Source organism: Scomber scombrus, chromosome 23 (assembly GCF_963691925.1).
Source record: "Scomber scombrus chromosome 23, fScoSco1.1, whole genome shotgun sequence".
NCBI classification, from domain to species: domain Eukaryota; kingdom Metazoa; phylum Chordata; class Actinopteri; order Scombriformes; family Scombridae; genus Scomber; species Scomber scombrus.
Window position 1 is genome coordinate 224,510 of NC_084992.1, and position 14,257 is coordinate 238,766.

The 14,257-nt window shown below is 38.1% G+C and overlaps 2 protein-coding genes across 3 annotated transcripts in view; one reads left to right on the forward strand and one right to left on the reverse strand.

Annotated features, from left to right (window-relative positions):
- camta2 (calmodulin binding transcription activator 2) overlaps positions 1–479 on the forward strand; it is a 26,775-nt gene extending 26,296 nt beyond the window's left edge. For both annotated transcript variants that reach the window (XM_062444683.1, XM_062444682.1), the window contains exon 24: positions 1–479. This exon is cut by the window's left edge and continues 1,220 nt beyond it. The gene's annotated coding sequence lies outside the window, so the exon portion shown is untranslated.
- Positions 480–2,450: 1,971 nt separating this feature from the next.
- LOC134006104 (zinc finger protein 883-like) overlaps positions 2,451–14,257 on the reverse strand; it is a 137,788-nt gene continuing 125,981 nt past the window's right edge. Inside the window, exon 6 of the mRNA XM_062445185.1 lies at positions 2,451–3,649. Within this exon, the coding sequence (XP_062301169.1) occupies positions 2,760–3,649 (890 nt within the window). The 3' untranslated portion in view covers positions 2,451–2,759. The remainder of the gene's footprint in view (positions 3,650–14,257) is intronic.

Here is a 14,257-nt window from a genome sequence, read left to right on the forward strand (position 1 = left end):
TTATATCATTTTATTTATGAATTATTCTCCATGAAGCACACAAGCTGTTAATGTCTTAGAGGTTTAATCGTGCATCATGACTTGATGATGTCACAGGTCAGAGGTCAGACCGGGATTCCCCCAAAAATCTGTATTTTAATATTTAAGAGTCGGTTGTTGCTGGGCAACCTGCAGGTTTCCATCACAGCTGAAACACGTCTTCTTTTTTTATTTTTTATCGTGAGCTTTTCCTTCAGCAGAGACTGAACTGATGCTGTTGTCACGGCAACCACGGCTGCTAGGACCGAGCATGAGCTTTTTATTTTTGGACAGGTTTTTTTGTTTATTTTTTTTAGCTTGTTTTAATAAAGCTTCAGTTGTTTCTTCTTCAGCTGTTGTTGCAGTGAAGCTTTGCATGATGAGTTTGTATTTTCATTGTTCTGCATTTCAAAAACCTTTAAAATTAAAAAAAATCATTGTTAAAACAAGTCAGACAAATAAATCAGCTGTTTGCTATTTGTTCCTGTCGTTTATTGTCTAATGAATCTGTTTAATCTGCTTATATTTGACTTCCTGTTTATATTATTTGAGTATTTTTGATGGAATCAAGTCTGAAGTGTTTTAAAGCTGCGTTCTGTCTGATGGCCAGCAGGGGGCGACAGCTGGTTTTATAGACGTGTATATACATATATTCTTCTCTCTCACCACCTGCACCAGGTCGAGGGAGCCTCTCAGGACATATTTTCTCAACATAATGAATTTCATCTGTCAGTAATATTAGTTATATCTCACATCTTATTCTATCGTTCTTCTCCATCACTGCAGACATGTTGAACATTAACTTATTGAGGTTGGGACAGAACGACTCACCAAGCAGGTAGAGATCACTTATCAGATTCAAACATGAAGATAAAACTACAAGAGTCTGAAGAGTTTGTTATAAAATTCTGGCTTAAAATTGAATAAAATGTCAATTTATGAATTTATGAACTTCTGTCCGCTAACGACCGTTCTCTGCAAACATTTCAGAAATGAAATCAGAACTTTGCTGCTAAGCTTTGACTGGCTGACTGAGAACTAAACACATGCAAGAAGAAAAATGTATTATAAAAAAAACAATTTAATGAAACGAACAAAAGAAATCAAACACTCGTATAAAACATAAAAACAAACTGACGTGATTCATGAGACCAGCAGAAGGATTATTACAGTAACATAACATTAACATACATGGACAGTATTGACTGAACCTGGAAAAGCAGACTATGTAATCTGCTTCCCGACCGATAATAATAATAATAATAATAATAATAATAATAATACTATTAATGAATCTAACTGCAGATGAATTTAATGACTTTTTGTTCGGTGTTGGTCGAGGTTTGGCTGAGGAGTCTGCAGAGCCGATGTGGAAAGAAAAGCTATTAAAGTCATTAAAAACATATTTACCAACTGGTGTATTTCCCAGTAAAATGAATTCACACCATCAATGAGGCAGGAGACAGACTTTTAGTCTAATTACAGACGTTTCCTTACTTTCACAGTTCGTTAAAATACTAGAAAAAATATTGTCAACGATTAGAAAACAGTTATATGGGTTTAGATGCACTCATTGAATCTGTGGAGGAAATAACTGGAATAGAAAGAATATACAGTGAGGGCATCAAGTATTAGATACAGCTGACCATGACTTATTATTACAGACATAATAAAGACATGGCAGCACGCTATTGGTTAAGCAGTTACCTTGACAACAGGCACCATTACATTCAAATAAACAAGTTCAAATCACGACTACAGAAGGCGGCTTGTCGGGTTCCTCAGTGTCGGGAACATGTGTTGTTTATTTTGTACATAAATCATAAACTTGAGGTTCCCAAAATATTAAAAACAATATTATTTTCAGGTGATACAAATATATTTTGTTGAATTTGGAACAACTTTTGGATACTGGAAATGAAAAGAGGTGGTTTGATTCTAACAAAGTAGAATTGAAGTAAAACTAAATGTATAATCTTTTGTTATTTTAATTTCATTTAAATAAATACAAGTTTAGCAGTTAAAGCTTGATGTTTATGAATATTGTCTATTTAGCTCCTGTAAATGTCGACATGCAGCAAATACTTGGTTATTCGTCGGTTAACTGACCATGAAAAAATAAGCACTAAAATAGAAAGAGTGTCTGAAATTAAGTTTCCATTCTATTGTTTCAATTGTCTCTTATAGTAAAGCCTAAAAAATGTAAAGATTTGGTAAATTTTATTTTATTAGTGATTCAAACCATGTATAGAGTTTAAAAAATCTATTAGTACCTTAACGTTTCCAAAAGTTGTTTCAAATGAGACAAAGTCAACATGACTTGAGGAATCTGTATGTTCAAAAAACAGTGAGAGTGAAAATCAACATATGATATAAAATAAGTTATTTACATTAAAAAACAACCAGAAACCTTTAATGTTGCAAAACCAGTTGGCCTTCAGCAACAGATAAAGTTGAACACATTTTATTGACAGTCAATGAAAATGAGCTAAATTACCAAATGCTTGCTGGCAGCTAAATCAGCACTATAGAGTAGTGAGGTGGGAGGAGCTATTTAAGACTATTCACAATGTTACATGATTCAGTTTAAACATTTCTACAGCCAAGATCAACATGAAACTGAAAAATGAAAAACAATAAATAAATGATTAAGTTACTGTTCATAGCTTTCTGTTTGTAGAAAGGCGCAGCATAGAACAACACTGTTATTAAGGCATGTAGACGAGGCCACGACAACATGTTTAACACGATGTGACTGAGTGACTACGTTGGTGGACTTTTAGGGAGCTTCCATGAGCAAAAGTTTTTCTACAAAGCTTACACCAGTACGGTTTCTCTCCAGTGTGAACACGTAGGTGACTTTTAAGATTGCTTTTACGAGTGAACGTTTTCCCACATTGTTTACAGCTGTACGGTTTCTCTCCGCTGTGAATTCCTTGGTGGAATTTAAGGGAATTCTTGTGGGCAAAAGCTTCCCCACACTGGTCACAGCTGTACGGTTTCTCTCCCGTATGAATGCGTTGGTGACTCTTTCGATAACTGTCTCTACTGAAAGATTTCCCACACTGGTCACAGTTGTATGGTTTCTCTCCAGTGTGACTTCGCTGGTGGATTATTAGAGAATTCCCATGAGCAAACGTTTTCCCACACTGTTCACACTGGTATGGTTTTTCTCCAGTGTGAATACGTTGGTGGGTTTTTAAACTGCTGTCTGCAGTGAAAGTTTTCCCACACTGGTCACAGCTGTAGAGTTTCTCTCCAGTGTGAACGCGCTGGTGTTTTTTCAGACCACTGTCTACTGTGAATGTTTTCCCACAAAGATCACAACTGTACGGTTTCTCTCCAGTGTGTATGCGATGGTGGATTTGTAAAGCGCTGTTTGTAGTGAAAGCTTTCCCACATTGGTTACAGCTGTACGGTTTGTCTCCGTTGTGAATACGTTGGTGGATTTGCAGATTACCAAGTAGAGTGAAAGCTTTCCCACACTGGTCACAGCTGTAGGGTTTCTCCCCGGTATGAATACGTTGATGGATTTTTAGATGGCTGTCTTTAATGAACGCTTTCTCACACTGGTCACAGCTGTACGGCTTCTCTCCTGTGTGAATGCGTTGGTGCATTTTCAGATTGTCGCCTCTGCTGAAAGTTTTCCCGCACTGGTCACAGCTGTACGGTTTCTCTCCTGTGTGAGTCCTCAGATGAATCTTTAAATATGTCGACGTTCCAAAGATTTTCTCACAGTGCTCACACTGATGTTTGACTGCCTTTTTTACTGGTTGTATCTATGGCAACAGACAGAGACAGAAAGAGAGTGAGTGATATGACATAGTGGAGCGAATGATCTAAAACCCTAAAAAATATATTTAAATCATGTCTGTGGAAAATAATCCAGTGTTCAAAGTTGGACCAAAGCATTATGACCCAGCTTCAGGGGCAAGTCCAACCTGACCTTTGACCTCTCTTAATGATTAGTGTCTGTCACATAGAAAACAGATGTGCTAAGCTGTACAAGAATCCATATTTGACAGAACAAAGTCTTCCATACAAAGCAATTAAACAAAAACATGAAGAAAGAACTTATCAGGAGTATGAAATATAATAACAGACTCTCCACATAGTCAGTCATTAAGATGCCAACAGCTGTTAAGTCATTCAAATATTCAGTCATCACTTAGGAAATCTTTTAGATAAAACTAAGCTCCACTTTATGAGCTCCGACACAAACTTCTCTCTACAACTCTGATACAGCTGAATATTAAACTGATTTAGATACAATCCTCACAAGACTTCAGAATGAGACTTTTCCTGAGACGAAACATCAAACACACCAGATCAAGCGAAAGGAAAAAATAAATAAAAAAGGTCCTTTCCATAATGTTATGGACACTAAACCCTTTGTAAGTCACAAAAAGATTATTTGATGAGCTACATTTGTATTTCAGCATCCGTAAACTGCATTTGCATTAAAATGTGTGTAAAAGCTTGCGAGATGATATATAAAGCTTCATCTATGTTTTAAAAACAGAAATCAAATAGAAAATCCTAAAGACGTGAATTGGGTGACATCAAAATGTGTTTATTTATTTATATATATATGATTTATTTTAAAATAGACAAAAATATCCTCATGTCAGCAGTGATTTTGGTGTTGTGTTCTTTGTCGTTGGTTGTACGATAGCATGGTCTGTATCTAGCAACCACAGCGCCATCTGGTGGTCTTTCTGTGCATTACATGCCTCATACAAGTGGTAGAGATTGCCCAGAAAGTTTGGGTTAAATAGATTTAGTTATTAACCAGATATAATGACCTCTACCAAGCAGCTGAGCAGACCTACAACAATCTGAGCCTCCAAAGGATTACTCTGCAGCACTTTTCACGGCCTTCAGCTGAAGCGCTCTTATTCTGGACCAATTTCAAAATGTTTTCATTTGACTGTTCCCATTGGTTCATTCACGGACCCTCGAGACTTGTGCTTGTGTCTTTATTCTGGTTATGAAGCCGGTTTTATCCTAAAGTCCTGAACACTGACCTGTGTATCGATGTTAACAGAGGGTGAGTCTGATTCTTCTCTTTTAATAACGGGGCTCTCATTGTGGTGCTCAAGGTTCTGGTTCTGGTTCTGGTTGAGATCCAGCAGGTCTCCCCTCTGATTGACAGACTGTTGTTGTTGTTCTTCTTCTTCTTCTTGTTTTATTTCGGTTGGTGACCAGCGTGGAGGTGAATTACTGCCATCTGCTATGTTGTTGGACTGTGAACCAGAGTCATTTATCCCCTTAAACACACAAACACAAAACAAGTATAGGAGTTAGTACTTTACAACAAACTTATAACAGTTTATCACAAAAACCAAACTGGCTATCGGCACGTTATCAATATCTACGGATAAAGGCTTCAAAATGAAATTAAATAGAATAGATTAAAATAAAATAAAATATTCTTTAATGTCATTGTATATGTACAATGAAATTGGAAAATAAATATCGGCATCGGCCCAAATTGAAAATGTCTCCCAATTGAGTCTCCCAACATTCACACATGAGCAGCACTTGGTGACAGTGGAGAGAAAAAACTCCCTTTAAACAGGAAGAAACCTCAGAACCAGAACCAGACTCACAGTGGGAGAACATCTGCCTCCACCGGTTGGAGTAGAGAGGAGAGAGAGGAAAGAGAGGAGAGAGAGGGAGGAAGGAGAGGAGAGAGAGGAAGGAGAGGAGAGAGAGGAAGGAGAGGAGAGACAGGAGAGAGACGAGAGAGGAAGGAGAGGAGAGAGAGGAGAGAGGAGAGAGAGGAAGGAGAGGAGAGAGAGGAGAGAGAGGAAGGAGAGGAGAGAGAGGAGAGAGAGGAAGGAGAGGAGAGAGAGGAGAGAGAAGCACATTAAAAAGAGGAATAAATGAAAGACAGACAGCAGCGTTGGTTGAGGCATTATCGTGAGAACAAAGGAGTGAATCTGAGAGATAAAACATTATCTTTAGAGCTGCTGATCAGATACTGACTCTAATAGCTGGATCAGCTGTCGGTGACCTCAGTTCATTCATGTTTTTATGTGATACAGTGAGGCTGACAGGTCATTAATTTAACACTAGTCTGGGATCTGTACTCTGTATCAGGACTGAACTAGTGATGTGCATGAGCTCATTTTTTCATGGTGGGTATAATCGACGAATAGCCGAACATTCACAAGAGCTAAATAGATAATGAGACAAACATAACTCTCAATATTCATCCTGAAGTCCTGAACACTGACCTGTGTATCGGTGGCAGCAGAGGGTGAGTCTGATTCTTCTCTTTTAATAACGAAGATGTAGGTGTGCTGCTCCAGGTCCTGGTTCTGGCTGATGGACTGTTCTTCTTCTTCTTCTTTTATGTCAGGCTGAAACCAGCGTGGAGGTGAACTACTGCCGTCGACGGTGTTGTTGGAGTGTGATCCAGAGTTATCTTTCCCCTTAAACACACAAACACAGGAACACATAAATAAAACCAGTAATGGCGCTTTTCCACAACACAGTTCCAGCACGACTCGCCTCGACACGGTACCAGGAACCTTTTCCATTACAAAAAAGTACCTACTCAACTTGGGCGGGGTCGTCATAGCACGGCTCCGCGAAACTGCCGTGACTTCGTTTTATACGCGACACAAACACATAACCAATGGAGGACATGGAGGCGATGGTGTACTTGCTGCTGTATGAGGCTTTCTGTCTCACACAAAGCAAGAGAAGAGAAACCAATCTCTGTAACGCTGTTGTTGGTATTTAAAAATGCCGGGTTTGATTCTTGTGTGGGACGGCTCATGACTCTTCCAGTGACTCTCTGACCAATCAGTGGCCGGCAGTCTGTTGACGTCACATTTTAGTATCGGCTCGGCTCGCTGGGAACCTCGGCAGAGCAGATACTAAAAAAGTACCAGGTACCAGGTACTATCCCTGATGGAGCAGCAGGTACCAGGTACTATCCCTGATGGAGCAGCAGGTACCAGGTACTATCCCTGATGGAGCAGCAGGTACCAGGTACTATCCCTGATGGAGGAGCAGGTACCAGGTACTATCCCTGATGGAGCAGCAGCAGGTACCAGGTACTATCCCTGATGGAGGAGCAGGTACCAGGTACTATCCCTGATGGAGCAGCAGCAGGTACCAGGTACTATCCCTGATGGAGCAGCAGGTACCAGGTACTATCCCTGATGGAGACGCAGGTACCAGGTACTATCCCTGATGGAGGAGCAGCAGGTACCAGGTACTATCCCTGATGGAGGAGCAGCAGGTACCAGGTACTATCCCTGATGGAGACGCAAAAAACCAAGGCGAGGCGAGTCGTGCTGGAACTGTGTAGTGGAAAAGCTCCATAAGTGTGAGAGGATCAGTCTGAGTAAAGACAGAGAACAGTGTAGATCTGCTCTGTGTGAAGCCTTTAGATCACTTTGCTGTTTTTGGTGCCATGCAAATAAAAACTGTTTGATTATGAAGCTGGTTTTATTCTGACCTGAGTATCGGTGGCAGCAGAGGGTGAGTCTGATTCTTCTCTTTTAATAATAAAGATGTGGGTATGGTTCTCCAGGTCCTGGTCCTGGTGCTGGTCCTGGTCCTGGTTCTCCTCCATTCTGCTCTTATAGTAGTCCAGGGCCGGGAAGTCCAGCAGACTGATGGACTGCTCTTCTTCTTTTTCCTATTTCATGACATATAGACAAATCACATCTGTTATTGTTACCTCATACAATAAACCTTTTAATAGTTCTGGTGTGCATTAGTCTCCAAATCCATATTTACCAGAGTGTAAATGTGTCAATCATTTGTAATTAAATTGTATAAACAGTCTGTGAACTTATCATGAGCAGAAATTAAAGCACAACACTAAAAGACTGATGAGTATCACTGCTGTCATTTCACATTTCAACCATAAAATTCAACCTGAATTTAATGTTGATTCAATCATTTCATTCATTTTTTCACCAAAAATCAACCTTACCGACCATAATTCAACATTAATTTAACATGTTTTGCTATCTGAGAAGTGAATCTATCATCAGATGCTTCAGACAGACTATAGATCAGATTATATTAGATTAACTTTATTGTCCCAAAGGAAATTTGTCTTGGGCTAAAAGTGCCCGGTACAGCTGCTCATATACACTTGTGACAATGACAATAAAATATCTATTATATTATATTATATTATATTATATTATATTCTATCCAACAACACATAATAAACACAGAAAAACAAAACATACACGACAAACACAAAATCACAAAGTGCTTCAAAGCATATTGCACAAGAAAGGAACAGAGTAAAAACAGTAAAATGGATAAAACTATATGACAATCTAAGAGCAGGAGGTAATACTAGTTAAATAAATAAAAAGATACAAAGATAAAAAAGATTATAAGATTATAAACTGTGTAAATTATTGTGAATTAATGTCCAGATCCATATTAACCATGTTTATCCATCATTTATAAAACACTTTGTATTGTATTAACGGTGTCATTTAACTAAAGTTTGACATTAAACACACATTGACTGTAACTATAGATTATTATCATAATAATTAAACCTTGTATTATATCTGTTAACATGTTTTAAGCAGATTTACAGATTTATTTTATATTTAAAACATCAGAATAAACATTTAGTCTCTTTACGTCAGCTCTGTTAGCTTTAACCCTTTAACTACAGTCTAACTCTTCACTCTTTCAGACTCAGAAAGTTAATATTATATTATATAAACATTAAAGTTATAAACGAGCTAACGCTAAAGCTACCGCTAACAGCTAGCTTAGCCGGCATGCTAACACAGACACACAGACGAGGCTTCTGTTAATAAAACAGACACTTTAATGTGTTTTTACCTGCTGGCCTGAAGCTTAAAGGCTCAGAAATAAACTCGTGTGTTAGTAAAACAACACAATTATTCCACCGTAAGTCCCAAATCACAGAAAACTAACACTTCCGGGTTAGCTTTATTTCTGTTAATGTTTCCAGTTACTGAGAAAAACTCTCCCTCTAAAGGTGAGGAGGGAAACTACAGTTACAGACAGAAGTTAATATGAACTACAGACAGAAGTTAATATAAACTACAGACAGAAGTTAATATGAACTACTGACAGAAGTTAATATGAACTACAGACAGAAGTTAATATGAACTACTGACAGAAGTTAATATGAACTACAGACAGAAGTTAATATGAACTACAGACAGAAGTTAATATGAACTACAGACAGAAGTTAATATGAACTACTGACAGAAGTTAATATGAACTACAGACAGAAGTTAATATGAACTACTGACAGAAGTTAATATGAACTACTGACAGAAGTTAATATGAACTACAGACAGAAGTTAATATGAACTACTGACAGAAGTTAATATGAACTACTGACAGAAGTTAATATGAACTACAGACAGAAGTTAATATAAACTACAGACAGAAGTTAATATGAACTACAGACAGAAGTTAATATGAACTACTGACAGAAGTTAATATGAACTACAGACAGAAGTTAATATGAACTACTGACAGAAGTTAATATGAACTACTGACAGAAGTTAATATGAACTACAGACAGAAGTTAATATGAACTACTGACAGAAGTTAATATGAACTACTGACAGAAGTTAAACTACAAACTACTAAATCACTACTTAATACAGCTGACAGACACATTCATTATTAGAAAGGTTGTTCTGTGTTGCAGTAAAACCTCAAACCAACCTGAGTTTCATTTCTCTTCAGTTCTGAGCTCACCGCTGTGCTGCACAACCAACCAAGGTTAGTAAACTTCTTCTATCAGTCTGAGAGCTGCTGAATCTGTCTGAGAGACCCTGAGAGGAAAGTTAGAGCTGAACACAGAGCTGGAAGTCTGACAGGAGAGATTTAAGAGTTTAGAGTCTGATGATGTTGAGCTGCAGTTCCTCTAATGTCCACTAGATGCTGTTGTGATCAAACAGACAAACCCAACAAACACAGAGTCAGTTCAGTTTTTACAGATGAAGATGTTAGACTCTTTTAATGTTTTCAGACTCAGCCATACCTGAGATAAAATGAATGAATGTGATTGAAGCTTGGTTTTATCGGCTGTGACTGGGGACAGATGGGGAATAAAGACACACATCTGTGGATGGCTTCAATCTCTACATAGTTGTTAAGAAACAAGGTTGGGTTTCAGGCTGCTCTTTGGTTCCTTCCAGTGGTTATTTGGTTGCTAAATAACCACTGGAAGGAACCTCTCTGACCGTGAGTCCCAGCAGATCTCAGCTGTTTAAAGGTACATTAACCCATTACATCCAACGTGAGAACTTTTGGACATTGCATTTCTTCTTCTTAAACTCTAAATGCTCTTTTCTTTTTTCTTTAGAATATATATTTTCATCTTTATTGTAATTCATTTTATGAAGACACACTGACCCGCTGCAGTCTGTCTCTCAGCAGATTAAATGTGTTTCTACAGGTTCAGATACACAAAGATTCACATGATATGAAGTAATATATGAAATACTATCTGCTCTGCATTGACTTGATGCACCATCACACACACAGTTCAGTCAACAACAATAACCACCTACTGCTTATGTTGATGTCAAACTATCATCATCTGTGAATAAAGTGATAATAAAACAATGATAAAGTGTTCAGTGAAGGTAAATTCTCAGTGTTTTTTGCACTGGAGGTTTCAAATGTTCACCTCACACTCCTTCATCTCTGGCGTGTAAACACTGATCTACAATAGGTCATGAAACATGTGCATGCTTCATGTATATATTTAAAAAGACTCAAACTCAAACTCTCAAGTAGCTGATCAGCTAGGAGTGTACTTATGAATTACATGTATTTAATTATTAATGTAAGAAGTAGACAAGTGCATAATAAATACCATACACAACAAAAAGTAGTACAACAATCAATAGACTGTGTGGAGTACTGAGGTGTTCACTGATGAGCTGAGTTTTCAGATGTTCCTTGAATGCACCACAGGAGTCAACATAAACAGTGTGACGTCTCTCAGTGAGTTTACTGGAGACGAAAGTGATGAAGATGAGATCTGCTTATTTTAACTACAACAGGTATCAAAGGGAGAAATAAACTGTCTGAATAATGAGTAATTTAAAGTAGAAAATGACTGAATGACTGATAAGAGAGTTAGTTATTTCCTCCTGAGAGTCTCTGTGGGTGGAGTCACAGAGACGCTGCTCTCAGTCTCTCATTTCCTGTAAAACAATATTTCCTGCTTTTAGTTCAGTCAGATCTGCTTCAAACTACTCTTCAACATGCAGAGTACACCCGAAATTCTTCTGAATAATTCCAATGTGATTACTCATTAAACCTTTTCATCTTTTTGTTCAGTGTGACAACCAGCAGCAGTAAATAATAGTGTTATACAGACTGTGTTTCAAAGAGGGGGGAGGGGGTTCAGCCAGACAAATATAGAAACAAAATGATGCGAAACTTCAGGACAAATGACGTGCCTTTTTTTATGTCATCACCACGTTTCAAACAGGTTGTATTTTGCTGCCAGCTCCACACACACAGATCTATTTGAAAGATTAAAATCATTCACTGGATGTGAAGTCCAGCTTTAACTCATTTGTTCTCCAGTTAAACTGAGTCACAGTGAGTCCACTCTGCTGTCTACTGTGGTTATCTAAAGTTTTCTACTATTCAGCGACCCTGGTCCTCTAATCTCATGGTCCTGCCTGTTCTCTCTCTGCTCTCTGTTTCATACATGGCAGAGCATCAAGTTTTAAGTCTATGAGCTTTTGTTAGTGTGGTGGTGCTAAGGGTTCGTGAGAGACGAGATATAAGACACCAAATACGCCACCTGGGAATAACCATAGGAAACACTGATAGCAGAGGAGTCAGTATTACCAATTACCTTGAGCTCAAAGCGAAACAAGATACAAAGATTTGTACACTGAGGGACAGAGACATGGTTCAAAATAAAGAATTTTATTATAAAACTCTTAAAGACTGCAGAAGTAAGCTGGGAGACAAAGTTGTGGATTCAAAACACAATATAAAGTTACATTATAAAAGCATGTGTCTTTTATAAAACCAGTTAAAGGAAATGACAGATAAGTGGACTAGGGCTAGCAGATGGGGTTGCAGGCTGCACAGAGGTGCATCTAGCGGTGCCACCATATACTCACCAGTGATGTAAACTAAACACACTCACACAGCAAATAGGTGAGATACCCGTGCATCCCAGTGTCTTTAAAACAGCAAACAGTGAAGGCCCCACTTACCACCATGGTAGGGAAAGGGTCTATGGGCTGATGTCAGCCTGCCTACCTCTGACCAAGGCACATGGCAACAGCAAGAGAGGAAGAACAAGAGCAACCAGGTGTCTAAAATTATCTAGTCCTGATTATTGGAAGGTTAGAGGAGGGGTCAAACCTGGGGCTGCATACTCTACCTATGGTGTATCTGCACTCACCACATTAGCAGCAGCACAGCGAACTGAGAGAATGGAAAAAAATGTTTAGTAATAATATTGATTGAGGGGCAAAATGCCCATTTGCCTCAGTGTACAGGCAGCCCCTGCTATCACTGATGAACCCAACAGTAAAGTACATTATTTATTAAAGTTATTTTAACTTATTCAGTAACTTGGTTTTATTGAGAATAATGAAGGGTTAACTTAAGCTTTCATGTCCGAGAATAATATAAACTTTCTGTAAATCAGCATGTTTCCTGCAAAGTAAACCACAAAGCAGCATCACACCTATAAAGGAAGGAAGTCTTGTTTAACTGCAGTGAACAAACAAAGCAGTTCACACATCACTGAGTGACCAAATGGACCAAACATCTCTTCTGTGGCTCTGTGAGTACAATCTGTACAATCTGTACTGTCCAGGTTTAAATAACTATATTCATAGCATGTCAGCTGAGTTATAGATGATACTGATAAATGGTTTTCAATTAATTTAAACATCTCGAAATGAAATGAAATTTGATTTAAATACATTTGTATTGATCAGCATCAAGAATATAAGTGAATGCAGCAGACAGGAAGAGAAATTCACAGTTCAGCAGGTGACAGATGTTAGTTTGTACGAAACCTTTGAGGCAGATTATACAGCGATGATCCGCTCGTGTTGATCGACATCTTCTGTCTCAGGAACAACCCTCAAGGGGTTTAATAATACATGACTTATTCCCTTTATGTCAACAAATGTAGAAAATATGTGTGAGCAGTTGTTTTGTTTTTGAGAAATTTCAGTGTCTTTTGTAGATATCAAAGCACTGAGTCCGATCTTCTTACGGTGACTATTGACCTTCTAATGGCTGCTTATGATGGGATGTGGTCACTTGCTGTTATTTTGGACCTTAATGCTGTCTTTGATACTGTAGATCATAGCATACTGTTAGACAGGCTGACACATTGGGTAGGAATAGCATAGCCAAAAAAAAATTGAATTTTAGCACTAACATGCTTTGTAAGAAGGGTCAGCAATACTTGTTCTGCTTGCGGAAACTGTCATTCTTTCATGTGGACCGGTTCCTCATGACCATTTTTTATGAATCCTGTATTGAGTCCGTCCTTACTTTCTCATTGATGTGCTGGTATGGGAACCTCAGCATCAAATCAGAAAATGCAGTCACTAAAATAGTTAAGATGAGCAGCAAGGGTTCCCCCCTGGTAAAAGCAACAGGTATAGACATTCTTTAATCCCTACGGCCATCTCTATTTTAAATTCAGGCCAGGGGAGGAGTTATACATACTCCCGCTTAGACATGGTATTTGTTTTCACTGCCACGCTGATGACATGCTGATGCTTTCTTGGTCAGAGAACGTCTTGCTTGAGATCAGATCAGCAGTTTCAGCGACTTCTTTTAAATCTCCTCTTAAAACATACTTTTATCAAGAAGCCTTTCAAGATGTCATTTGATTTTATTGACTGCCTGGACTTGGACTTCATGGATTTTATGAATCGTAATGTTTGTACTTTTGCTGATGACACTGCCATTTGTTTTACCGACTGCTCTGATGCTTGTGTCTTATAATTTTAATAGAATTTGTTGATCTTTACTGATTGGCGATCAGCACTGTACTCAGTCTTAATGTATGTTTTATTATTTGCTTGTTTTGATTCTGTTGCTTTTCATGAACTGCTGGTGTGTGAAGCACTTTGTAATGTGAGTGTAGAAAAGTGCCCTATAAATAAAGTATTATTATTAAATTATAAATTATATAAATATCTATTGAGAATTAATTAGATCTGTGTAAGTTTAGTGGTGATTTGAT